The sequence below is a fragment of the Manihot esculenta genome, chromosome 15, assembly GCF_001659605.2.
Source record: "Manihot esculenta cultivar AM560-2 chromosome 15, M.esculenta_v8, whole genome shotgun sequence".
Classification (NCBI taxonomy): Eukaryota; Viridiplantae; Streptophyta; class Magnoliopsida; order Malpighiales; family Euphorbiaceae; genus Manihot; species Manihot esculenta.
Window position 1 is genome coordinate 3619200 of NC_035175.2, and position 25140 is coordinate 3644339.

Consider the following 25140-nt stretch of genomic DNA (forward strand, 5'->3'; position numbering starts at 1 on the left):
TTAGGACATGTCGCCAAATGCCTTGACAATTTTTGAGATTTCCCAAATGCCCTTGTGTGTCACATGTAGTGGCATAGGCCCCATTAGGGTTTCCCCATTTCTAGAAGGCTTGATCATGTAATCACAGCCACTTGATTGGCATGGGGCAGCCCTTTGAGGACCCACAAATGAGAGGGTACAAAGGTCAATATGGGAAATGATGATGAGAAGATAGGGATGATTTGATAGTGACACTAAATTAAGTGATGGAATGTAGAAGTAGGAATTAGGGCTTTAGTGCGGATATAAATATGCAATAAACACTGACCCCAGTAGCATAGAATTTGGAAGACAAACTTTACTTAAGACCTTAAAAGACCTTGAGTATTTTTGTGCATTCTCCTTTTTTCACATGTCTTGGGGGGTCATGGCAGGGCACCTGGGCTGGGGTGGCCTCATTGAAGAGGGTTGGAGGAAGGGTCCTTGGACTGCTGAAGAAGACAGGCTGCTCATTGAATATGTAAGGATGCATGGCGAAGGGAGATGGAACTCTGTAGCTAGGCTTGCAGGTATTTATTTAACTTGCTTTTCGTGCATTACCCTTTTGCCAATTACCTCAGTTTTAATTGTTTAGGAGATAGTTACGACTCCTTGTAATGTTTTTTTTTTTTTTTTGTCTTGTTGGCTTCCACTAGCCCATTTTTTCATCTCGCTTTGCTTTTGCCTCCATGCAGGGTTGAAAAGGAATGGAAAGAGCTGCAGATTGAGGTGGGTTAATTACTTGAGGCCAGACCTGAAGAGGGGGCAGATAACTCCACATGAAGAGAGCATTATCCTTGAGCTGCATGCTAGGTGGGGGAACAGGTAAACAACTTGGAACTATCTTTACTTTCCTAGTTTTACGAGTTTTCTTCTGAACCTTTTAACGAAAATTTTGACTGCTAACTTGGGAGTTTTTTGTTAAAAAATATTCAGGTGGTCCACAATTGCAAGAAGCTTGCCTGGAAGAACAGATAATGAGATAAAGAACTACTGGAGGACCCATTTCAAGAAAAAAGCCAAAGTCTCTCCAGAAAACTCCGAGAAAGCAAGAAATCGTCTCCTGAAAAGGCAACAATTTCAACAGCAGCAGCAGCAGCAGCAGCAACAACAACAGCTGCAGCAGCAGCAACAGTCTCAGCAGCAGCAGCTGCAGCTGCTGCAGCTAAACCAGTTGGACATGAAAAAGATCATGTCCTTACTTGATGAGAGTGAAAACAAAGTTCCATATGTACCTCAAATAAGGCAGGATATGGCCACTATATATCCTAACCCAGCAGAGGAGCATGGCTTGTTATATAACATGTTCAATGCCAATGCTTCAGTTCCTGAGGCCTCCAACGACGAAATTCTGTGGGATGGATTGTGGAACTTGGACGATGTCCATGGCAATTTTAGTGCAGCCTGTGCATCTGGCAAAGCTGGCATGCACAACTTAATCGCACCCTTCTGTTAACTTTCTAAGGCTTTTAGAATTTTCATGGTCTGTAGCCCCTCATAAGAAAAGATAAAATAAATGGTACTATCACTAAAAATCATCAAATGAGAAAGCTCTTAAACTGGAGCTTAGATTGATGCTCAAGGTGTAAAAATCTGGTTGTGACGAACAACCAAAAAAAAAAAAAAAATTCCAGAATCTGTACCCTCTTCATTAATGAAGTTTTTCCAATTTGTATTATAAATTTAGAAGTCAATTGAGGTATGAATTCGGTATATTGAGTAATCTTTTTGCTTTCGGCACATAACTAAAAGAATAATAGATTATTCTATATTTTTTAGTTGAAAATACTCATCACCATGCATAGCTGGAGAAATCTATGTTTACTATTTTGAATAAACCTTAATAATGGTCCTCTGAAGTCCAAATTGGTTATGTGAAGCATAAAGTTACTTATGATTTGTTGTATGAAGATCAAACTTGCTCGCATGCTTCCTTCTAAGAGAGAGAGGAAGAGCCCTTTCAACTAGGATTTTTTTTTTATTGTGATTTAATTTTTGATGTCCTATGTTATTAAATAAGCATTAAACCACCAGCTTCTTATTAAATAATAAATAAAATAGAGATATTTTATTTCATGTAGTTTTTTAAAATTTGTAGAGCATATATTGTTTCAAGAACACCATTATAAGTATGATGAAGATTAACTTCACAAAGAACTAGATGCTAGTAATAATTTGCTGCTTTTGCACTTTGATTTGATTATTAATAAAAGAATATATATAATTTGGTGGGATAACTCCACAAAAAAATAAGCTCAAAGGAAAACCAAAAGGAAGTTCACACATTTAAAGTTATGTTTGGAAATGAGGAAATAAAAATAATAAGGAAATGAAAAAACCAAGAGAAAAGATATGAAGAATAAAATAAGAGATTATGGAGTACTTTCAACTTAGTACAATCCGTGCTGGCCCTTTAGGTTTAATTATCTTTCTTTTGTCGTCATGTCCTTTGCATAAAGCTCAAATGACATGGGCAAATGCTGCTCTTATTTAACCATTTTTTTTCCATCATTGATCCCACATTAAGATTGGAACTAGATTCTCTCCTTCCATCTTTTCTTGATTTCCTATCTCACCCTTTTTGCATATTCTATGTGGCTAACTTATCTTATAATTTCTTAAATATTTCTGTTATGATTTGACATTCTATGTCTCTTGTTCTGGAAGGGGGATATTATCCTAGCAATCCTGGTTTGGCTTCTGGCTTAGACATAATTAAGAAATTAAGAGTCCTGTCAAGTTTTACTTCTTCACTTCTGATTCATGGGTAATAATTATTTAATTAATTAATGTTTCAAAATGAAACAATGTTAAGATAAGAAGCTTTTTAACTAGGAGAGAATAATCTCAAATTCAAAATTGTGTCGTAAACAAGGTACTTTATAGGAATCAATTCATTATTTGCATTAATCTAATATATTTTTGAATGATGAAAACGATTTGGATAGATTCCCGTTTCGACACGTCCTTCTTGGGCAACCCTGGGTCGTATCCAAGCCCAAGCTTCCGTAAGCCAGATGGGCCGAGCCAGCCCTTGACTGGGTCAGATCCTCCTTCCAACTTCCAAGAATCACCCGCAAAATTCAAAACAAGCTATTGCTATCAACGTCATACTCTCTGTAACACTTATCAAAAGGTTGCAGTGAGTTCGGTGACCTGAAAGCAGGAAAACTGATTCACGGGAAAAGCGGATGTAATATTTTCGGCTGTTCTCTTATGTCTGGGAATTTAGACAATGTTTGAACCTGTTTGGTGAAATGCCAGTTCTGGCAACGTTGTTACAGCGGGATATACAGATTCGGTTGATCGTAATTTCAAGGAGATTATAGGATCTAATGACAGACTTTTACGAGCAAATGGAATAATCTTGGAAAGCGTCCGTAGCTTGGAAAAGACTTCATCTGATATTTGTTCAAATAGCCTCTTAGAAAAGAGATTCCTAGGATTGATTTGAAATTATGCTCCTGCAACTTGCGGGTGAACGGTGCACAATCCTCTCGGACTGGCCCAGCCATTTCAGGTCAGCTGTATGATGAGCTTCTGTACTTGCGGCTTCTGTAAATTTGTGTAGTGGTGTATTGGAATATCTTTGACTTGTGAGATGCGCTCAATTGCTCAGTTATCAAGTCATCCTCAGCAATTCTGGTTGTCGCCTTCTGCAAGAAGCTTAAAGGATGAGCAGTTACGTTCTAGTAATAACTGAAGCCTTTTTAATATCAATGCTTGCCACAAACTCGTGGACTTTGCCCAGTAGTATTGATGTGTAGTATAACTAAACAGTAAGTACACTACTTGTTACACAATAATTTCAGAGGACCACAAAAGGATTTTGCTAGCGTTTCAAAATGAAGTCCATGGAAACGACATTATTCATTTGGATACCTTCCTGCTTGATTGCCATCACTAGCGCTGCCTGATTGATGATCTCAATGGCAGCAGATTTACCTCCGGGCACCGGCAATCGAACTCCATGCAGCATGGTGAATTAAAAGCAGGTCTTGATACCCATAAAAAATATACTAATAATAGAACTTCATACTTAATGGAGCACAGAGATGAACGCAGATGTGAAGAGCAGTAATGCTGTTGAATGAATTGGCTGCCTTTTGCACGTTTAAATCATTTGACAGACGGTTCGAAACTGAGTTCTGGGCTTCTCGCTGAAATAACCATTACAAACTGATGGAACTTGATACAGTTATATTCTTCACTTTCTCAGGTAGCGTATCAACCCTTGGAGCACATCAATAATACAAGCATTCCAAAATTTTGCTCCTTTTCATAGAATATATACCACTGTTTTGCCAAGAAAGTCACTACCTTCGTGTCTCAGATTCTCTTTCTCGTCGATGAACACAAATGGAGCCTAAGACCATTCTTCCGATCCTTCTGTTTTTTCGAGTTCTTTTACTTAAACCTTTCTTTCTGTGCTTCTCAACAATGGGTTGGGACGGTACAAGCTGAATCCATACCAAAGGCAATAACGCTGCAACAAATTGTATCAAAATTTGGACAGGCAGGTTTAAGTAATTGCCAGCTGTTACTCCCATAAGGGAAGCTAATCCAACGCCCAAAAATCCACCAAAAATTGATGACAGACACAATGTTGATGCTAAGAAAGAAGTGAGAGAACCTTCACAACCCCTGGGACACAAATTTGCCAGTAATACTGAAAAGGGAAGAAGCTTAAATTGTGCGAGAGTGTCTGCTATACCCGAAAAACAACAAACAAATATCTCATTGGGAATCCCAAATCTAAGATTGATTTGTCTCACTAGAACAAAGTCAAGCAGAAGAGAAGCAGCATACAGGAATTGCACTGCACCTATCAATTTCCTCATGGGCACTTCTTTCAAGTAACGGTCATAAAGTATAGTCATAGAAAGAAGTATCAACTGCCCAATTACTCGTGACATTCCTATAACGGAAGGATCAAGATGTAGACATTGCATTTGATAGCAAAAAATAGAACCTGAGAGAGCTGGGACTGTGGCAATGGAAGCTACGACCCAAATAAGAGGCCAAGAGATAGATTCCTCACCTAATGCCATTTTAAGACCATTTAGCTGTTTCCTGATATTCTCCCAGATGGATTTCTTTGCAAGATTGTGATGTGATAGTTGTGCTAAACCAAGAGACTCTTCCCTAACTGTTTGTGAAATTGCAAGTTCAATAAATAATAGAAAGACAAATATGATGAACATGTTTTGTGGTGGCATTTTCAATAAGAAGCAACCACCAAGTAAGTTGCCTAGGATTCCACCCAAAGCTGAAGCCATAAATGCATAGGACTGGAGGCCTCTCTTTTTATGTTTTTGTCCATACTCTGCAACAAGAGCATCCTTTGCAACTTCTGTGAGTGATGCGCCAAGATTACCAAGAAGAATGCAAGCCAGAAGAGTAGGAAGGACTTCACGAGCAACTGGGACAAATCCCAAAGGCCCCCAAGATAGGGCCTGCAACAAGACTGAGAAATTGATTTCTATCAGAACCTTCTTTGCTTTGATTGATCAGATTTACTATCAAAGTCTTCACAAGCAGAACTATAAGATTACCAAGTCAACTTGAAACACAGAAGCAGAAAAGACAGCACAATTTCCAGCTAAGAAATTGATTTTTCTTTTCCAAAAAAACAAAAACAACATGCAGTTTATAAATCAAATTATCAATCATTTTACATTATAGATTTAATTCTCTGTTTTTACCATGTTCTGGAAGGTTACAGGAACTTTTCACTTTTCCAAAAAGCCAATGGTAAGAATAAAGGATCACAATTAAAACAGCTTGTTTAGAACTTGAGCAACCCATTGAGGATTAGCATCGTGGATCAAGTAAAATAAGCGCATCTTTATTTGGCTTGATTATTTTGCAAGAAAAGAATTCAAATGAATTTTTGTAAAATCATGTAAGATTTCAACTTATTTGCTCCAAACAAAAGAGAATAGTTAGAAGGAAAAAAAAAAATCCATTCTTGCCAAATTCTTGATTTCAAAAGTTATAGTTATCTCACTTTATCGAAAAACCGAAAATGTCAAGCTAAGTTTACATAACCTATCAGCAGAACGTTTGGGGAACTGGACATTGAAATAGACAAACAGAGTCTCGGAGCTAGGATAATACGGGGCCCATACAGAAACCAAAGAAGCTATGCAGACAAAATTCAGAACAGAGGATGCAACAATAATATAAATCACAAAAGACATGAGACGCATAAAGTTAAAATAACAAAAAAAAAAGAGTGGAAAAATAAAAAAGAAGAGGAACAAACATGGTAAACTTGATAGTATAAGCTCAATGAAGAAAGAATACAAAAAGGACCATATCAAGGAAACAAGGGAAAAAGAGAGATGTTAACTGACCCCCGATAAGAATATAAGGTATTCTATGAGCACCACCAATGTATATAGCATCAGAGAGGATTCCATATAGAGGCTTGGCCACCATAGGAAGGTTAGCCGAGTGTTGCACAAGCTGCAATATTGATGGGTGCAGATTGAGATTGTAGGTCATGTGGAAGTTGAGAGCCAACCATGGAAAGCACCTAAAACCCTGCATCCAATACCCAAACCCACATAATACAGCCATCTGCTGACTACCCACTTGGGCAAAACTTCTCTTCTCCTCATGTCCCCTGCTCGCGTTGCCTTTCTGGGGAAAGACTGGTCTTGGTGTAATTACCCCAAAAAGATGGGTTCTGGGTTTAGCGAGCCTATTGATGGTGTTGGGATTTTGATTTTGAAAAGAGCATTTAATTGGTTTCAGGTGGACGTGAGATAACTTGGGAGGATATAAACATAAATTTGGGGTTTTGGGAATTATTGTGGACATTGGGTGTTGAGTAGCAGGTGATGAAGGAATCATGGTTGTGGAGTATTATAAGGGTGTCAGCAACAAAATTGATAAAAACTTCCTATGTAATATTTGACCCTAAACAAACAATCTCGCATAAGAGTTGCTTGTGAAAGAGCCAAAGAGAATGACAGGGCCAACTGAGAAGAAGAAAAAGTATATTATAAGAAGGCAGCAGACGAAATCCCACTTCGTGAATTGCTGGAGGAAGAAGAAAGAATATGATAGCTTGGAAGAGAGAGATCTAGAAGGGTGTAGGCAAGGGTTCTTGTACATTGCAGAAAAAGAAGAGAGAGTCAGAGAGGTGAGTGTGAGCCCATGAGATGATACCTTGTTTTGTTGGTTTGCAAATTGTGCCGGAGGATCTGAAGGGTCCCACCCGTAAAAGAAGAGGATCTGGTAGGACGTTAAGGTTACCCAATGAAGCATGTGACCATGACAAACACATGTGTACGCCCACCGCGATACCCCATTCTTAGTTATAAATATATATTAGCTGACGTGTCAAAAAGAAAAGGCCTTGCTTTGTTCTTTCTTTTCCTAGCTTCTTTCCAAATTTCTTGGTGGTCACTGCATACAAATAGCTTTCTCTCTTAATGACCAACTCCCTCCTTATGTTTAATATTTATTCAACCAAATCAATAGGAATAATTAATAATTTTGATTTTTTTTATATATTAAATATTATTAAAAATATATATATAAAATAATAATTACTGTTATCTCGAAATCAATATTTTACACTAATTTTTAAATTAAGTTTACCTTTTTTACTTAATAAGTTTTTTCTCTTTAAATAGAAACTAATGGAGTAAAACAATTTGCTTTTCTTTTTTCTTTTCTATTTTCTTTAAAAAAATAAAAGTTGTCTTTATTTTTCATAACTTACTTCTTTTTCTCTTATTATTTTCATCATCAATTTCAATGCAAAACGAGTAAAACTTAATCACGTTCTCTATTTGGATGCGTGGAAAATATGAAAGGAAAAAGAACTTTAAAAAAAAAAAATTGAGAAAAACAAAGGTAACTTGACACTTTTCTATCCAAGGAGAAAAAAGAACTTACAAAAAATAACGCAAGCGTAAAAAGAAAATAAAATAAAATTAGTAACTTATCTTTTTCATTTAAATTTTTATAAAATATAGTATAAAATAAAATTATCAAATGTTTCTTTTTTCAACCTATTTTCTTTCCTGTCGGACAAAAAACAAACATTATTTCTCCAACTTTCTATTCTCCTTCCAGCAAAACAAAAGCAAAGAGACTCTCTTGTGTTTCCAAACAAAGCATCAAACTGATATACATAGTGCAAAACAAGAAATAAAACCATTGAATATGTGCAAAGTATTCATTCATCTTGACTTAGTTTCTCCGAATAAAAACGAAATCCTAAGTTGGAAGCAATGTGGATTAAGCTTTCCTTGTTGAGAATCCATAAAAAGGAAGCCACTTTAAGCCAATTTTACTAAATCCAGTCTTCAACTCTAAGCCATCAATCCCCATTTTCTTTTTTATTATATAATACCATATCTACCTTCCTTGACGAGTGAGCACAAAGATCATCTGCCAAGTTTCTGCAGAGGGGGGACAATGTAACAGTAAAATACCATTTGCCAAGGTAGTTTTGGTTTCCAACACCACATGTGGAGTCCTCCCTAAAGTTGCCTAGAAACTTGAAAGACCTGTTGACCAGATTCATGGAACAAATTAAATCTACCAAATTGGCAACCACAGTTACCTAATCTACCTAAAGCAAATGGTTTTGTATTCTGGGTGTGCAAATTAAGTGACGGAAACGTACTCCCCATGCTTGAAATTTTTTTTGACTGTTCTAATGGCCTGAATAATGGTGGTTAATTAAGGTCGACTATAATATATATACACATTATCATAGTTGTCAAGAAGAACCTTCATGTTTTCTTCTTCTATTTAAGGCATATATCTTGCTCAAATGCACAAAGCTGCAGCCAGAATAGGGTACTGAACAAAGTGATATGTGCTCCTATCCTATTGTTATAGTTTCAATTACCATCACCCGGTTTAGGTTTTTGACTGGGCCGGACCTGGAACTGTTGCCATGTTTACCAAAATCAACATAAACTTTTCCATTGCTGACGATGACATTTCTTAACAAGCTATTGCCTAGAGAAAAAGGGGTCCCTGATGACTCGGTGCCGAAAGAAAGGGAAATTAGAAGTACACAGAAAGATGGGTATTATCGATTAATATCAATCCACAAAAGACGCCATAAGAACAATAGAATGTAACCTTCATCTAAAGATTAGAACTTTACCAGAATAAGTTATCCTCTGAAAAGAAGCTACCAACTTAAAGAACGAGCTACTGTAATAGATGACATGGGTTTCAACAAAAAATTTATTGAGGAATTCAAAACCAAAAAGAATGAAGGGAGAGGTTGAAAAAAGCATATACTCATATGAGTATTAGTTTCCTATCTACTGATCATGTATTGGGATGGGTGGAAGTATTTTTTTTTAATTAAATACACTCATCTCAATGCATAATTAACTGCTAAAATGAGCAAGTGCTTTCCTAGTCTCATCCAAAAATGAATTATGCCGTATTAAATTATATGGCTGTGGTATTAGTGGATATAATATAACCATTGTTTCGTAGACAGTTTGTATTGTAAAATTTATCTTCTTCCAGAGAAAAGAATCTGATTGCCTTTGCCACAGGGATACTTAAATTTGGACAGCTAGGTACTCAGTTCTTTCCACACAAACAGCTTCTTCATATCCTGTTACTGAACCAGTCTGCAAGAAACAGAGGACTAGATAAATCAAACCCATTCTTTAACAAGCAAACACTTCAAGAATGAAAACATCAAAATTCTGAATCTTAGGATTTTTCCATAGGAATTCCATATTCAAATAAATAATTAGTAAGCAGAATTAGACATGAGACTCAAAATTTATTTTCATTTGTTTTCATTTTTATAAAGTTCTATAAAAGTAATTATTATCTATACCTGCGTCGCATTGGCAGTATTGCCTTGTTTGCCTTTCTCTTCTTCTTCTTCTTCGCCCATCACTCACATCAGGCATACGTTCAACACACCAATTATTCATTTCCTTCATGCAAACATTCTTCTTCCTCAGCCACTGTCATTGGCCCATATTAAACAAATCTAAGTTATCTGGAAAACCCCACAAACTCCACATTAACCAAATAATGCCAAAAACTTCATTAAAACAAACACTGATCCGCGTTGCGATAATGCGGTCTCTACTAACGTATTTAAGAGCATTGTCAGTCCCAACAATACATCATCGTACCAAACGCATCAAATACATGAAGCTCACATCTGTAGCCAAATTACAAGATTAATTGAGATATAGAGAAGAAAGTGCAGACTAACCTACCCAACCATATCACATATTCAGGATCCATAATAAACCCAGCAACCACTGCTAACCTTATAGTGTGGACTCTCATCAACGGTCAAATCATCGCAACTCGTTAACAGCGAAATGCTTTTGTTAGGTGATGGATCCGACAGTCATCCTGAGCATCGGTGCTTGTGGTGGCAGAGAAGCAGTTCACTTTGACCCGGGTGTCAGCACAGTGATCGCCCCCGCCGTCTTGGCGTTCTCTGGTGGCGATTGCGGAAGCAGGTTTGCTGCATAACCCTTGCCGAAAACAGAAAGAGTGTATGAGCCTGCCGTCGGACGGCTGTAAGGATCTGAATGAAAGCGACGCAAGACGGGAAGGGAGTTGGTATGAGTCGGCTTGGCAGCTCTAGAATGAAGCACGGATGAGGTGCAAGAGAAGGTGATCTTGGAGAACTCACGGAATGAAAAACTGCTGGATGTTATGTTGGTGTTCTCCTAGGGTTCAAGAAAGAGCTTGTTGGGTTTTTGGGGATTTGATCATGCGGATCCAAGGAAGGACTAGCAAGTTCTGGAGAACGGCATTTGTTGGAGGAAGAAAAGACGTTGATGGCGGGAACAGAAGAGCCGGAGCAGCCATAGGCGGTGCACGGAGTATGGTAGATGGTATCGGGGGCGGAAGGGTGGTGGTGGCCGATGAATTGAAGCTGTCAAGGCGGAGAAGGGTGAAATCGACGGATTATTTAGGAAGATTTTCCAAGATGCTTTTGCCGTTATTGCTAGTGGCAGCGGTGGTTTCCAGCTTTTGGTCGAGGTCACTCATTTTCTGGAATTTCTTTATTGGTGCAATGAACTTTTTTTTTTTTTTTTCTTTTTCTTGGCATGTGTAAGAAGGTGAAAGGAGCTTTCACAGGGTTCTATAGGCTAAGAATGAAATGGTTACTGGATAGCCAATCGCCTGTCAGGTATTCAGTTTAGCAGCTGCTTGATCGCGTGCAGAGATAAGCGAACAAAACATACTGAAAGATGTTTTCTGTGAAAGTTATTACATCAAGTTGAGCTATGCAAGCAAGCCCGTCTAGCTCAGTTGGTAGAGCGCAAGGCTCTTAACCTTGTGGTCGTGGGTTCGAGCCCCACGGTGGGCGCTTTGTCTTTTTTGTTTCCTATCGACTACATCGGTCTATATTAAACACAATAATATGGAAAAAATTGCTGAATGCTCTTTTACACTGGAATCCACATATACAAGTAAAATAGGTGGGCGCTTTTTCTTTTTTGTTTAAACAAAAATGAACAAGAATGAAAAGGGCCTTTCGACCACATAGGTCTATATAAAACACAATAATATGAAAAAAAATTGCTGAATACTCTTTTACACTGGAATCCACATATACAAGTAAAATACAATTAGGAGAGAGAGAAATACAGAGTGCAGTGCACAATGCAAACATGAGTAAATCTGTATTAGAGAATGTTACTAATTTCAAGGAAACCGCTTCATGGTTGCATCCTGCAAGCTACCATTCCGCAGGCCATCTTGTACCAGTACAACCAAACGAAGAGAACTAAACTATCGTTCAGGAGATGATGGGTCAACCTTCTTGATTCTCCTTGGTTGGCTGATCCTTCCACTCTAATGTAGTTATCTCCCTTGGTGAAGCAGAGTTTCCATTGAAGTGTAAAGTCTCTATCAGGGACTGAAAACTATCCCATCAAATCAAAATTTGCTTCCAATAGAGAATGAACTTCAGACAAGGAAGAGACCTTGAAATCTGGTTCTACATCCAAGTTGGCGAAATCAGCAGAACTGTATCTCCCTTTTTCATCAAGTAAGCATGTGAATGCTCCAGCTCGTTTCCCACAAGTCACCTGGAAAATTGTAATATCCATACAATCAATTATCCTATTTGCAAGACCATGACTTCATTAATATTACATTCCCCCCTAACTTATCAGAATTAGCACAAGTTCCCCGGATGACCTGACAATGTTAATGTGATGAAGTACAACTTGTTTTAAGGTGGTAACTAAAGTTCTCACTTAATGTGAACATCAAAGCAAACAAAATGCCACAAATCACAGTATCAGAAAATGAAATTTCAAGAAGAGAAGACCATGCTTACATCATCTTTAAGGCTATCACCAACCATCATGACTTCATTAGGTTGAAAGTCCCAAGTTGAACAGATATGCAGGAGGGGAGCTGGGTCTGGTTTATAAGGACGGAACTCTCTGCTTAATGCTGGAGAAAACATCATCTACAGAAATAAGACATTGTAGATAAGATTAAAATCCAACACTAAATGGTAAAAATGCTTGGAAAGTATAAAATGAAGGGGAAAAAAAAAAATTCCACATGAAGAGTCTGCAATCAATTGACGGTGACACACAGCTTGTGGACGAGTTCCACAAAGTTCACATTTAAAGCCAGTCAGGAGAAATTAATCAGCTTTCACGAGAGGAATGCATCCAAAGTCAAAAGCAGGTCAGCCATCAGCCCAAGACAAATTAAGCACGGTAACTAGTATGGGAAAAGGCACCTTCCAGATAAGGTATTAAAGGATTCAAGATCAAGGTACAGAAGAACCAAGGTTTCTTACAAATTAAACCTGCAATGGACCAGCTGATCAGACCTGTATAACCAAGAACCGAACCCTGCTCTGATTCAGTTTAGCTATTAATCCCCATTTCCAGAAAACTGAAATGAACTGTAGTGAACTGGCAGGATAACCAGCAAACCGGAAACTCAACCAGTTCTTAAATGCTTTTCCAGATATTCACTTAAAACAAAAAAAAAAAAAAAAAGAAAAAAAGAAAGGAAAGGGGATTTTTGGGGGCTCGAAGCATGGACCAAGGAGGCATTTGATTGATAGCATAACATTTAAGCTACAGCTTCGTCATGTATTTTTATCACAACATGTGTGTGTGTGTATTACAGTACAATTTTATTTCTTTTATTAATTTAAGTTAGTTAATAACCATTGAAGGTTTTTTTTATACTTTCATTCACTTGCAATTTCAATAATGAATGTATCAATAATTTATTATAATAATAAGTTAAATTATCAATTATCTTTTTATATTGTTATTATTAGTATAAAATAAAAATATACTCCCTCCACCCCCTAATTTTTATCTACCTTTCATTTTTTAGTTGACTTAAAATTATTGTCTACTTTCCTTTTTTACACTATAATAATATATACATAAACTATTATCATCTTATTTAATTTTATTTTATTTCCAACAAACTTCTCAAAATATCTCTTAATAGTATTTAATAAAATTAAATATATTTATGAGAGATATAATTGAAAAGTTAATAAAAAAAATATTTTTCTTAACATGTGTGAAAAAGCAGAGTGGATAAAAATTATGGCACGGAGGGAATATAAAATAATTTTTATTGTGTTACATAATTTAATATACTAATGTTTATTTTTTCTATAAAAATTTAAGTTTTTAACATTTCTTTATTATAAATATTTCAATATTATTATTTAAAATTTTAATTAAAAAAAATATACATGATTTTTAAAAATATTTACATATTCAAAGTATAACAAAATTTATTTTAAAAAATATTTATAAAATAAATGAATATATTAATTACATAAAGTATTATTATTAATAATAATTTATAATATTTATCTAATAATATAACCATGAAAACGCGATTCAACTCTTAATTTGAATATGGTTCAATGGTAGATTGGCATTATAAAATAAAAAAAAAGAAAGATTTATTATTTAATCCCTAGACATTGTCATTATTAATAAGTCAATCCCTACATTTTTAAAAATCTATTAAAATGTCCTTATCTTTCCTCACCGTCAACGAAACAATCCTTCTATCCTATTTTCCGTTAAATATAAATAAAAAATGTGAGAGAAAATTTTTAAAACCTAATTTTAGGCTCAACCCCCTTTCTTCTTCTTCCTCAATAACCCAATTTCTTCTTCTTCCTCCTCAATAACTCAATTTTTAAAATTTAATTTTTTTCACTTTTTCTTCCTCAATAATCCAATTTTTAAAACTCTTTAGTCTTTTGATTTATTTTTAAAGGTAAAAATAAATAGAATTGGACGGAAAGACTATTTCGTCGATAGAGAAAAAAAATAAAGATATTTTAATAGATTTCTGAAAATGTAGGCAATATTCAAAGACTAAATAGTAAATCTCCCTAAAAAAATCTGACCACAAAAGCTTTTTCCAGTTGGTCAACTTACTGGTTTATATGTTTGACATGATAATATACTAAGCACAAACTCTTTTTATATCACATCCATAGATTCTCTGCTCAAATACAACATGTCAATGTATTTGGCAAAGATTATGTAGAAATAGGGATACTTTAACAAACTTTTACACAACAAATTAAAATAAACTCACCCCAGACCGTAAATGAAAAAGATCAACTGCCTCCTTGACATTTCGGGTAATTAACCCTCTTCTGAAAAACAAAGGGAAAGCAATTTGTTATTATATGTCTATACCATTGCAAAATTTGTCTACAAGTACCATCATCATGACAAAAATTAATTTGCATTTGAAACTTCGTAAGCACAAGTCAATGATTTGATAACATTCTAAAAATGTATGGGATCAGGACACCACCAAAAGGAATTCACCGTTAATAACTCCCAAGAAAAACAAATGAAGGAAAACACTAGCAAGTACCACTTCCTATCACATATGCACAACTAAGTACTTCAAGCTAAAACTAGAATATCTTCACAAAGCCAGTCAGATTATTCGATACTCGTGCAAATCAAGCATGAAAAGATGTCCTTCTAAACAGAAGATTAAATCAGACCCAATCTTCCAACCCAGCCCACCACTTAAAACTTCCAAAAACTCTAGTACTGGAAACAAAAATGTAGATAAACAAGCCACATTGTAAAAGAAGCAATAAAATTTGAGTAACAAACTGAATAAGCTCTGACAAATGAATATTCGCAAGTAAACAAGCAAAGTCTTAAAGGAGAAAAAGGGTTAAGAGAAGCGAAACTTTACTTTATTTTCTTTGAATCAAGGAACCCACACAGCTCTACTGCGCCTGCACCGTAGTTAAATCTAAAAATTCATATAATTTTCCATTAACCCCCCAAAATTCAAAAAAATGCAACACTGTGTCAACAAATTACGAACTAACCGGGCATAGTTTGGAGGCGGTCGAGGCCCTGGCGCTCAAAATCAAGGATAACCTCATAAGCTCTGCGCTGCTTATCGGGACTCCACTTCTCAATGTGATGCAAGATATCGATCCCAGAAGGATTCTCTGCTTTAATTCTGCGATACTCCTCGTCACCGAGAACGGCCTTGTACATTGAAGCAAAATCGATGACGGGGACGGTTAGGGTTCCGTCCATGTCGAATACGACGCCTCTTAGGCGAGCTTTGGCCATGGTATGGTGAGCCAGGGGAAATGGAGATTTGCGGTTGAAGAAAATAAAAGATTTGGAGAGGAGAGAGGGCATGGAGAGGACAGGGAGAGAAAGGATCCGCTGAGGATGCGGGGAAAGTGGCAGCATCCGGACGGACACTTGCCACGGGGCGAGAGTGCGGCTCAAGGTTTGCTAAGCTACGGTTCAGTTTCAGTTGGGAATTTGGTTTGGGTTCGATTTTAATTCATATATATATATTTTTATTTGTATTTATTTCATATATATATTATATTAATATAAATAGTATATAGAAAAAAGTTTATATAAAATATATTTTAATTTTATTATATAATAAATTAATAATATAAAATAGTATACTTATATATTATAAATAAAACAAATTATCCATCGATAATCAATAAAATTCTTTATTCAAATATTCAATTGAAATAAAAATTTAGTTACTCAATTTAGTTTAATTTAAAATCAACTACTTTTAACATTACAATATTTATTATTTACTTAGTATAAGGCATTAATAAAATATAATTAGATACTAATAATAAAGTTCTTTATTAGACTATGTGTACAAATAATAATAATAATAATTAAAAAAATAAATTAAGCCATCTAAAACGCTATTCTTGTAGTAATGATATTAATATACAAAAATCAAATATGTATGTATACATATTGCTTGAAAATATTTTTAACATTTAAATAAATTAAAATATACTATACATTATATCAAAATTTAATTAGTTTCATATAATTATAGTTACTTCTAATAAACCTAAACCTTTAATAAATTAATGATTTTAAATATATATCATAAAAAAACATATGGGTAATATTGTCAATAATAATAACAATAATTATCATTATTCTAATATTGTAAAATAAAATAATAATATTATATACTAAAGCATTGTTTGTGCAAGGAAAAATATACTATAATACCTTCATCAAAAAGATAAAAGTTAATATTTCATTTATAGTAAATTAAAATTCATATTGTAATTAAAATTTTAATTTTTAAATTATTTTAAAATATATAATAATAATAATAATAATTTAATGTAAGTTTAATAATTAAATAGTTAAATAATAAAATAATAGTAAAACTGAAATAAAATAGTAAAAAGAAAAAAGTTGTTCTACATAGCTGGTATACTTTAAAGATATTGGCTTTTGACATTTGTTTGAACGATTGTACAGTTGGGCCCAGCTCTAAACAAATTTTAAGTTCATATTTGTTTTTAGCGTAGTCGCTAAATTTAAGTTTTGAAATTTATTGTTTCACGATTAATAATTATATCAGTTATAAGAATTAATGAATTTATTGTAGTAAATTATATTACTATTAGAAGCCATGAAATGTAACATTTATTGTAGGCTAAAAAAAAAAGAAAATATATAGACTTTATTCTTTAACTAAAATAATACATAATTTGTAATATTTATAAAATATAAAATTAATGTTTTCATATAATTTTGTCACGTTTTTTTAGATTTAACAAAAAATGGGTTATTTGGACACGAGAAAAAAGTAGAAGGGCAAAATTAGAATTTCGCAGGAAAAGCTAACACGTGCGGGACAGAGGCAAATTGTTTTGAAGAAGAGCCCAGCCCAAAATCAAAATCAGTACCTTACCTGCTGTTTTCATAGGGTTGCAGTTGCACTCTTAAAATGTAAATTGAACGACAGCGCGTACGTTCCTGCAATCTCCGTCTCTACTAGTCCTCTTGGTGTTCAGCTTAGAAGCTCTGCTGTTATGGCCGCCAATTCGCCGCCGACGCAACCATCATTCTCCTCTAAGCCCTCGAACAAAAAGAGAAAGGGAAAGGGAAACAGAAATCCTCAGGACCCGGAACTTGACCGGCTCGACTCGCTTCAATGGCACCGGTCTCTTGCAGAGGATGATCCATTTTCTGCCTTTGCTGGCTCTCACGAGCTCGAAGGAGGTTCTTCAACTCTCTTTCTCTCTCTCTCTCTCTCTCGCTCTATGTATATACATATATACGGACTTGGAAAACTTGACTAACTTAAACTAACTGGAAGAATTTTCATGCTTTCAAATTTTTTGTATACGTTTTATAGTGACCTCGGCAATGCATTTCGTGGTATAAGCGCTCTATCTATATGTTTAATCATGTTTGTATGTTAATGGAAGGTTTCCGCCTGCTTCTAATTTTCATTTTCTACTTCATTGCTTTCTACAATGCTGGCGAAATTTAGGTTTTCTTTCTCTTGAAGAGATTGATGAGGCTGATTACGGTTTAGAGCTTCCTAATGTTGACAAGGGAAAGCCTGAGAAATCTGTAAAATCAAAGAAACGGAAGCATGATGTTGCTAATGATGCAATTGAAGAGAAAGTGGAGGAAGCAGAGAAGGCTGTGGGGAATGAGGAAAAGAAAAAGAAGAGGAAGAAGAAGGAGAAGCGGAAGAAGAAGGAGAAGAAGAAGAAGGCAAATGGAACTCAGAAAAATGAGGAACTCACTGCTGGTTAGTGTTTCATGTATATTTGATTCATTATATAGCTTGATGTAGCCGGTCAAATTTTTGGCCTGCATTCAGTTTCTGTTGTTAGTATGATTTCTTGCCTTTATACTACTTTATAAGCTATTTATTTTGATAGTTTATGGAATTTTGTTGGCAATATATGAAGTGATAGAGATTTCAGTTTTATTAATAATAGCTTGGAATTTTAATGATATGTAAATTTTGCTATGTGAATCAGTGAATGTCGATAGCAATGGCAAGGATGAGGATGATGATGGTGGAGAATCGATTGATGAGACTGATTTTTATGCGTGGAATGAGCTGAGACTTCATCCTTCGCTTATGAAATCAATATATAGGCTTGGGTTTAAGGAGCCAACACCGATCCAAAAAGCTTGTATTCCTGCTGCAGCTCATCAAGGGAAGGTTAGTAGGGTTAATGTCTCTGAGAAGGTTATTTTTTGTGGTAAGGCTTATCTGTGGACAGTGTTGTTTTTCCAGGTAGTCATCGTTATGTTTTTATGTGACAGGATGTTGTTGGTGCTGCAGAGACTGGTTCTGGAAAGACACTTGCTTTTGGTTTGCCCATCTTCCAACGGCTTCTGGAGGAAAGATATAAGGCCACAAAAATGTTTGAAGAGTTGGGTGGTGAAGCTGAAAAGTTTGCCCCAAAATGCCTTATGCGGGCACTGATCATCACTCCTACAAGGGAGCTTGCGCTTCAGGTATGTCAAAATTTTGTTTCTTTTTATTTGATCTCTCAGTTTATATGGCATTATGATGAATCCAAAATTGTTTGATTTGCCCTGTTGCAATATCTGGTAGAGTAATGATTGGATGCTCTTGTGGCTATTTACAGTTTTCATTTTTATTATTCACACTAGACATAGGACTGAAACATATGTGATTCAAGGTTTTACTAGCTAATTCTTATTGTTTAATTTCTTCATTGCCAAGAACTTGCAAGATTATCATTTCTTATCAAATCCCAGTCCTATTTTCATAAGTTGTAAATAAATCCACATTTCGTTTGATGGTTATTGAATTCAAAAGTGGTGAATTTTCATTATAGCTGGTCAAAAAAAAATAAGAATTGTCATTATAGTCTTTTCTTTAGAACAATGTTTGCAGTTATAAATTTCCTAGTTGGCTTTTAGATGATATGGGTTTTAGCTTTGTAGATTTGAACCACTTGGCTACTTTTGCTTTTGTCCTTTGTATATCCTTTTGTTGGTGAGCACTCTTATTTACCTTTTTTTTTTCCTTCTTTTCTAGGTTACTGATCATCTTAAGGAAGTAGCTAAGGGTATTGACATTAGGGTGGTTCCTATTGTTGGTGGAATGTCAACGGAGAAGCAGGAAAGACTTTTAAAGGCAAGGCCTGAGGTTATTGTTGGAACTCCTGGTCGATTATGGGAACTTATGTCAGGAGGAGAAAAGCATCTTGCTGAGGTAGGTTCTGAACAATGATGTACTGAGGGAGGCAATGCCGATGCAGATTTATCTGTGGTTTTGTAGTTGTTCATGTTCAAAAGTTGCACTATTTAAATGATATTTTTTTTTGGCTCTTGATGTTTGTTATTTAGTAAGACGACTCCATCCCCCCTTATCATGCTTTTAGAACTGTTTGAAGCACTTGGAGATGTTTGACGTGCTGACCTTTATTTATTTACGTTTTCCATTTTTGCAGTTGCATTCATTGTCTTTCTTTGTGCTGGACGAAGCTGATCGAATGATTGAAAATGGACATTTTCATGAGTTGCAGTCAATAATTGACATGCTGCCTGTGGCCAATAGCTCCACTGAAGTTGAACGGCAATCTCAAAATGTGCAAAATTGTGCAACTCTCTCAACCCTGCAAAGGAAGAAAAGACAAACATTTGTTTTTTCCGCAACAATAGCATTATCTGCCGATTTTCGCAAGAAGCTAAAGCGAGGTTTGCTAAAATCAAAGGAAGAAATGACTGGAGGATTGAATTCTATAGAAACTCTCTCCGAACGGGCAGGAATAAGAGCTAATGCAGCCATAATTGATTTGACAAATGCATCAATCCTGGCACATAAGCTTGAAGAATCATTTATTGAGTATGTACTCTACATTACATATGATATATGTCATCTGAACTTCTTTAGCAACTTAAAATTTATGGTTCATTTAAGTCATTTTACCATCTTATAGCATTATATTTTGAAGCTAATGTTTGATTGATATTTTTTGACAATGGTTAACTGTCTGCCATGCCTGTGCATTAGTGGATGCTTACTCATGAAGAAAATCATCTATCTTGCTATTTTTTAAAAATGATTATAAGATTTAGCTTCTATTCTTTTATTTTGAATTTTATTATTATTAGTTTTTCAATCTTAATTGTATACTTTCTCAATGTGTATGACCATGTGCATGTTTGTGATAAGAATTCAATGTTTCATATCTCCCTTATTGGAGATTCTTTTATGCTTCACAGCATGTGCCTTATTTCCAGTATAGTTACACCACCGCTATAGAATCTCTGATGTTGATATCTTAAAATGGTATCCTTGCAATAATAACCAATATAACTATTGTCCCCAGATCAGGTGACATTTCTCAGACATCAAATGCACCAAAGTTTGTTGATGCTGGCTATTATTTGTTGCTATAATTTATTTGACTTTGGTGTCTTATTTGGGTGCAATGACTGCAGATGCAGGGAAGAAGAGAAAGATGCTTACCTATACTACATATTGAGTGTTCATGGACAAGGTCGCACAATTGTTTTCTGTACATCAATTGCAGCTTTGCGTCATATTTCTGCCCTCTTGCGCATTCTGGGAGTACATGTTTGGACACTTCATGCTCAGATGCAGCAGCGAGCTCGACTGAAGGTTTGTAATTTTTCTTCTTCCCTTTCAGATGTTGTACTTGGATGCTTGACTTTCATGTGTTCTCTACTATTTCAAATATAATGTAAGCTGTCGTCCATTTGTAATAGCTAATAGCAGATCATGTACTTTGATGTGGATACTTTACTTTCATGTGTTGTCAACTAATTCAACCCTGTCATATTTCCTGTCCAATGTAGGCAATGGATCGTTTTCGCACAAATGAACATGGTATACTTATTGCCACTGATGTTGCTGCTAGAGGCCTTGATATTCCTGGTGTTCGAACTGTTGTTCACTATCAGCTCCCACATTCAGCAGAAGTAAGTAAAATTGAGATATTTTTAAGTAAATATTGATCAAATTGGTTTCTTTCTTTTTCATCAAATTGCTTTGTTTATTATTTTTTTTTCAGGTCTATGTCCACAGAAGTGGAAGAACTGCTAGAGCTTTTACTGATGGATGCAGCATTGCTTTAATCTCTCCTAATGATACCTCAAAATTTGCCTCTTTATGCAAATCATTTTCAAAGGTAGTGTATAAGATTTGAGTCTTCAATATTGTTAATTATGCTGCTTCTTCCTCCATTTTTCTTTCCACCTATGAGTTATCCTTCTACAGAATTAAAGTGCTGACTGATGGTTTTTGTGAGCTTGACAATCACAGCTGTTCGCATAAACTAACAGTTATCTTTTTGGATATTATTTAGCCTAAATTGTAAGACCACAAATTGTCTCTCTCTTCACACAGGAAAGTTTCCAGAGATTTCCTTTAGAGGAATCATACATGCCTGAGGTGATAAAACGACTGTCTCTTGCACGTCAGATAGACAAGATAATGCGGAAGAACTCACAGGTATGAATATTTTACTTTTCCGGTGATTTTTTGTTATTTACTAGTGTAAAATTCGAACTTATTTTATTTGCTATGGCCCTAAAGAATTCCATATTCTTGCATGTTATGTAAGTTCTTGTATGAATCTTTTACTCTTCCGCTGTTGTTTTGTTATTTATTTAATGTAAAGTTAGAACTTAGTTTATTAGATGTGGCCCCAAGGAATTCCTTATTCTTGCATGCTAAGTAATTTCTTACTTCATTAGCTGTAGAAAGTTCCAGGTCATGTGTTCTTCCTCCTTTTAACTTGTATGTATCCTCTTCTTAGGAGAAGGCAAAGAAAACCTGGTTTGAACGAAATGCAGAATCAGTTGAGTTAATTGTGGAGAAGGATGATAGTGAGGATGAAAGAGTGAACAATTATAAGCAAAAGAAAATCACCTCCATGCAGTTGAACAAATTACAGCAGGTTTCATCTACTATAGATAGTCTTATTCTACTTTGAACTGTCTTATCTGGAATTGGAGGTTGACAAATTCATTTTCTTTAAATTGCCCGGATGTGTTAATTGCGTTATAATTTAAATTGCAGGAGCTCAATATGCTGCTTTCACGTCCATTGCAACCAAAAACATTTTCACATCGATACTTGGCAGGGGTACTTTTAAATATTTGTTTTCCTTATATTGCTCCATCAGTTTGAATACCCACATTGTTCACTAAAACTGTGTTACTGTTCATAATTCTGAAGCACTTTAGATTTTTATGTTCGGGTCCAATTTAGGATTTTATCTAAATATTCATAGTTTTTCCCACCATCTTTAATTGGTGGCTATACCTTGTCCTTGTCATAGGCCGGTTTGGTTGAATTCATGGTTCAAACCCGATTCGATTTGATTCTGGTTCCGGTTCGATGCTGGTATGGAAAATTTAAAACTAAATGATATTAATATTCTATATGTTATAATTTATAAATTTATAATATATAGGTTTATAATACGTCATTATTTAGATTATATAATAAAAGATAAAGGGAACTAATATAATCTTTTAGGGGAAAAAAAAAAAGAAAAAAGAACTTTTGAATCAGCCTTGTTATTCCTGGTTCAAGGAGGGGAGGCCCGTAATTGGTCCCCTAATAAATGTTCCTGTCTAGTTCATGAATCAGAACTGTTTGTCCAGTTCCAGGTTTGATCGGTTTGGTTTTGGCCTGGTTTACAATATGAACTGGACCATGGCCAGCAGCTAGTTATAACTGTATGTTTGTACTTGCATTAATGCGTTTGGATCTTTGAGCTAGGCGTATTCTGCTTTGACTTGAGCTAGGCGTATTCTGCTTTGAACTTGAGCTTGGTTAAGTTCTTTATATAGTTTTGAATCTGAAGCATACAAAAGTTTTCTTTTTTTAACCTGAATAGTATTTTAAAACTCAGTAGAATATTATACTCGTTCTCAGGTTGATGAATGATGTTGAATGTGCTTTTGATGTGATCTACAGTGTGCTTGAATCAACAGTCCTTGTATACAGGTTTTAGGGGCAGGACTTGTGAGCCTGTTTGGTGGCATTTGTCTCATTTGCATTTTGTAGTATTTTATGCTCCTTGATTTCAGTTGATGCAAGATTGCCTTTATGTTATGCATCAATATAACTGTAGTGAATCAAATGAAAGTGATGAACTTAACATGTTCAAATTTTCTTACAGGCCGGTGTTTCACCTCTCCTGCAACACCAGTTAGAAGAATTAGCTAGACAAAATTCGGGCAATGATTTGGGAGGAAGCAAAAGAAGGAAACTAGTGGTTATTGGTCAGGATTGTGTGGAGCCACTCCAGGCACTCCGAAGTGCTGGTCACGAGGTAGCATGTTCAGTTATTTCCTCCACCTGTACTTCCTTATATTTCATGATAGCTTTATTTTGGTGTTTCTATTTGGGGATCAAGATGCTTCAATACCTAGATGCTGATTTGTGTGTCTTCATATTTTTCAAATTATAGTACATGATGTGATGTGAGAAGCTGCAGCTTGCAAACTGCTATCCCTTTGAATGACAGTAAATGAATCATTTTAATAACAAAAGAAAGAAAGTAAACACCTAGGATATTTGTGTCTATATAGCTAATGGTTGGAATTTAAAAGGAAGGTCTCCATGGTAAGGCATATAATAATTGTCCATTGAAAGAGTAATGAATACGTGTGGTGGGTTACTGATATGATGCATCCAGAGCACAAGAATGTAGTGGTGACTGGTTACTTGTATCCAGAACCTTGAAAGACTATCAATATGGTGCTAAATGAATCAGTGGAAGTATCAGGAATAAGAGTTGTTCGACCAAGCAGCACCTGATGTATTGCAAAATCTTGAGAAGGCTTATCTCTATGGCAATATGTTCAGCACTTGCCTGCAATATAAGGCTTTTGGTCTTCTTGTGTGATAAAAATATCAAAATCCAGATTGTTACATAATTTTGTCCTTTTTATGGGTTTTTACGTTTCAAGTTCTCATGTTTGTTCTGTTCCTCGCTATCATTTCAGGTGCGCATGGATGTGAAGGAGATGGCAGATAAACGAAAAATTATAGAGAATTTGAAGCGGAAAAGAAAAGAAGAGAAGAAACGTATTTTTATTCCTTATCTTGCTCATTTTTCTCTTCTCAATTCGTTTTTTCCCCATATATGCCTGTAGTGGGAATTTGTGCTACAATCTAAGTACTTTTCTCCATATTTTTTATCAGGATCAAGAGATCAGCGGAGGAGGCAGAAGAAAACCATGAACACGAAATAGCAGGTAGAATGGATATTTGAAACTTGCAATTCAATTTTGAGGGTGTGGAGGATCTCTTCTTATACTTGAAAAGAAATACAAAGAACTATAGAAGCAATGCTTTTAGCTGTAAAATTTGGTGTTGGACGGAAAAGTCTGAGCCTTGTAAGCCTTTGATTTTGCAATACAGAATGCGAGCAACTAAACCAATGACCTAAAATTTAGATTCAGGAAGTCGGAATTTGTTCATGGCTCAATTAAATTTCAAAAAAAAAAAGGATAAAAAAGAATAAAAAAGGATAAAAGGTGTCTTAAGAAGGTATCTCGGGTTATGACTTTCATTAATCAGTTATATTATTTGATGTAATAAACCGAATGCAATTTTGTCGACCCAATTGCGGGTTCCGGCGGTTTGATCTTAAAGAAATGTTTGCGGTGAAAAAGGCAGTTGATGTTGTTGCTTCTAAAATCTTCTGATTGATTTGTCTTAGGGTTAGGAATGATTTTTTAAAAATAATAATAATAATAATAATAATTGAATATTTAAGACGGGGAGCACTGTGGCCACGTATGC

The 25140-nt window shown here is 35.3% G+C and overlaps 4 protein-coding genes and 1 non-coding gene across 7 annotated transcripts; 3 read left to right on the top strand and 2 right to left on the bottom strand.

Moving 5' to 3' along the window:
• The first annotated feature begins 327 nt into the window (after nt 1–327).
• On the top strand, nt 328–1720 carry LOC110602691 (transcription factor MYB2). The gene is made up of 3 exons (XM_021740267.2): nt 328–548; nt 714–843; nt 955–1720. The coding sequence occupies exons 1-3, from the start codon at nt 392–394 to the stop codon at nt 1472–1474; spliced, it is 807 nt and encodes a 268-aa protein (XP_021595959.1). The 5' UTR covers nt 328–391; the 3' UTR covers nt 1475–1720.
• A 1440-nt stretch (nt 1721–3160) lies between these two features.
• Nucleotides 3161–7423, bottom strand: LOC110601342 (probable folate-biopterin transporter 8, chloroplastic). 2 transcript variants are annotated; one of them, XR_006348678.1, is made up of 3 exons: nt 6378–7423; nt 3901–5485; nt 3161–3674 (listed from the first exon to the last, which is right to left on the bottom strand). XR_006348678.1 is itself a non-coding variant. In XM_021738439.2 (2 exons), exons 1-2 carry the CDS (start codon nt 6877–6879, stop codon nt 4335–4337), a joined length of 1653 nt encoding a protein of 550 aa, XP_021594131.1. In that variant the 5' UTR covers nt 6880–7423; the 3' UTR covers nt 3706–4334. The 2 variants fall into 2 exon arrangements, 1 of the variants encoding a protein (XP_021594131.1); XM_021738439.2 differs by lacking the exon at nt 3161–3674 and having other exon boundaries at nt 3706–5485.
• Nucleotides 7424–11292: 3869 nt separating this feature from the next.
• On the top strand, nt 11293–11365 carry TRNAK-CUU. The gene has a single exon. It is a non-coding gene; the product is annotated as a tRNA-Lys (tRNA).
• A 202-nt stretch (nt 11366–11567) lies between these two features.
• On the bottom strand, nt 11568–15840 carry LOC110601907 (haloacid dehalogenase-like hydrolase domain-containing protein At2g33255). Its single transcript, XM_021739302.2, has 5 exons — nt 15377–15840; nt 15238–15280; nt 14614–14674; nt 12344–12478; nt 11568–12089 (listed from the first exon to the last, which is right to left on the bottom strand). The coding sequence occupies exons 1-5, from the start codon at nt 15753–15755 to the stop codon at nt 11925–11927; spliced, it is 783 nt and encodes a 260-aa protein (XP_021594994.1). The 5' UTR covers nt 15756–15840; the 3' UTR covers nt 11568–11924.
• Nucleotides 15841–17260: 1420 nt separating this feature from the next.
• Nucleotides 17261–24796, top strand: LOC110602128 (DEAD-box ATP-dependent RNA helicase 13). 2 transcript variants are annotated; one of them, XM_021739557.2, is made up of 15 exons: nt 17261–17573; nt 17848–18114; nt 18350–18577; nt 18661–18836; nt 19387–19563; nt 19802–20196; nt 20796–20976; nt 21174–21296; nt 21389–21505; nt 21724–21828; nt 22136–22276; nt 22399–22464; nt 23510–23662; nt 24339–24420; nt 24538–24796. In XM_021739557.2, the coding sequence occupies exons 1-15, from the start codon at nt 17384–17386 to the stop codon at nt 24585–24587; spliced, it is 2451 nt and encodes an 816-aa protein (XP_021595249.1). In that variant the 5' UTR covers nt 17261–17383; the 3' UTR covers nt 24588–24796. The 2 variants fall into 2 exon arrangements, with proteins under 2 accessions (XP_021595249.1, XP_021595250.1); XM_021739558.2 differs by having other exon boundaries at nt 18350–18537; nt 18642–18836.
• Nucleotides 24797–25140: the final 344 nt, after the last annotated feature.

What these genes read in the sequence shown, in the direction of transcription:
- LOC110602691 (XM_021740267.2), top strand. Translation starts at nt 392, where the DNA reads ATGTCTTGGGGGGTCATGGCAGGGCACCTGGGCTGGGGTGGCCTCATT. An exon ending in CTCTGTAGCTAGGCTTGCAG is followed by an intron (nt 549 to 713) that starts GTATTTATTTAA and finishes GCCTCCATGCAG; the next exon opens with GGTTGAAAAGGAATGGAAAG. An exon ending in CATGCTAGGTGGGGGAACAG is followed by an intron (nt 844 to 954) that starts GTAAACAACTTG and finishes AAAAATATTCAG; the next exon opens with GTGGTCCACAATTGCAAGAA.
- LOC110601342 (XM_021738439.2), bottom strand. Translation starts at nt 6,879, where the DNA reads ATGATTCCTTCATCACCTGCTACTCAACACCCAATGTCCACAATAATT. An exon ending in ACCTTATATTCTTATCGGGG is followed by an intron (nt 5,486 to 6,377) that starts GTCAGTTAACAT and finishes TCAATTTCTCAG; the next exon opens with TCTTGTTGCAGGCCCTATCT.
- LOC110601907 (XM_021739302.2), bottom strand. Translation starts at nt 15,755, where the DNA reads ATGCTGCCACTTTCCCCGCATCCTCAGCGGATCCTTTCTCTCCCTGTC. An exon ending in CCGCCTCCAAACTATGCCCG is followed by an intron (nt 15,281 to 15,376) that starts GTTAGTTCGTAA and finishes ACTACGGTGCAG; the next exon opens with GCGCAGTAGAGCTGTGTGGG. An exon ending in TTTTTCATTTACGGTCTGGG is followed by an intron (nt 12,479 to 14,613) that starts GTGAGTTTATTT and finishes TTATTTCTGTAG; the next exon opens with ATGATGTTTTCTCCAGCATT.
- LOC110602128 (XM_021739557.2), top strand. Translation starts at nt 17,384, where the DNA reads ATGGCCGCCAATTCGCCGCCGACGCAACCATCATTCTCCTCTAAGCCC. An exon ending in GAGAAAAGCATCTTGCTGAG is followed by an intron (nt 19,564 to 19,801) that starts GTAGGTTCTGAA and finishes CCATTTTTGCAG; the next exon opens with TTGCATTCATTGTCTTTCTT. An exon ending in AGCTCCCACATTCAGCAGAA is followed by an intron (nt 21,297 to 21,388) that starts GTAAGTAAAATT and finishes TTTTTTTTTCAG; the next exon opens with GTCTATGTCCACAGAAGTGG.